The following is a 1,009-nucleotide window of genomic DNA, read 5'->3' on the forward strand; positions in this document are numbered from 1 at the left end:
CAAAAGCCAATTCAATCTATAACTAAATTTGTAATTTTGTCTTTTGCCATAAGATAGTTTTGAAAGTCACTAATCCATAGGGCACTACTGTTACTTTAAGAAAATACATTCATAGGAGGGGGGAGGAGATATTTTGCAACATCAAAAAGTTTACTTAAGATTACTTGAAAATTTATTTTTGAAATTCCAGTATACAGAACTTTCCTACAGGCTCATCTTAGTGAGTAAATGCACACACCTGTACAATATTTACAGTGAAGCCTGTCTTCCCTGAGACAACTTACCCCATTTCTAAGTTGCCATTGCTGGGTCTACCTTGAAACTACTCTTGCTTCCCTAAGCCAAAAAAGACATATTTTAATGAACTGAAAGAGCAAATGCAGTCTCCAAAGATGGGTAACTTCAGTCCTGCAGTTATTTAGACAGGAAAATCTGGCTTCAAACACTATTGTCTGCAGGCAGGGTTTGCAATTGGCCACCAAGGACAGTGTTTAAAGATGACTCAGTTGTATGGCCTGGGGAGAGCCGCAGCGGTGAAGGGAGACCAGCCAGTGGTCCTTCTAACTGAAAAGGATGCTAGGTCAGTTTTTTATGACTTCGAGGCTATGAAGGCTCAGACCTGCTGCAACCTAGGAGTGGGTGTCCAGTGTAATAAAATGAGACCCCAAGAAATGCACCTTCAAATTATCTGAATGAGAGGTGGGTAAGACTCAACTTCTCCCTCTCCTACATTCTCCCCAACCCCCGTGGGGCTTACAGGCTAGGATTTCGGCACAGAAATCCCTCTTCTTCCATGGCTTTAGGGTCCAATTGGGGACCTAGCCGTGTGACCTTCCCCAGGCCCCAGAATCTCCTTTGGGACGTCCCCGAGGCCCTCCCTGTCTGGGGCTCAGCAGGCGTCCGTCTGTGTAACCAGCCTCCGAGCGCTCGGGATCGCCAAAGAGACGCATCCGCCGCCCACTGCGCATCGCTGGCCGGTCAGCTCGGAAACCCTCCGAGCCGCACCGGG

The 1,009-nt window shown here is 47.2% G+C and overlaps 1 protein-coding gene across 1 annotated transcript in view; it reads left to right on the forward strand.

Annotated features, from left to right (window-relative positions):
* The first annotated feature begins 497 nt into the window (after positions 1 to 497).
* The window catches only part of RIMKLA (ribosomal modification protein rimK-like family member A), a 54,384-nt gene continuing 53,872 nt past the window's right edge, over positions 498 to 1,009 (forward strand). Inside the window, exons 1-2 of the mRNA XM_012001908.1 lie at positions 498 to 648; positions 804 to 977. Of these exons, the coding sequence (XP_011857298.1) occupies positions 498 to 648; positions 804 to 977 (325 nt within the window). The remainder of the gene's footprint in view (positions 649 to 803; positions 978 to 1,009) is intronic.

The sequence above is a fragment of the Mandrillus leucophaeus genome, unplaced genomic scaffold, assembly GCF_000951045.1.
Source record: "Mandrillus leucophaeus isolate KB7577 unplaced genomic scaffold, Mleu.le_1.0 Scaffold67, whole genome shotgun sequence".
Classification (NCBI taxonomy): Eukaryota; Metazoa; Chordata; class Mammalia; order Primates; family Cercopithecidae; genus Mandrillus; species Mandrillus leucophaeus.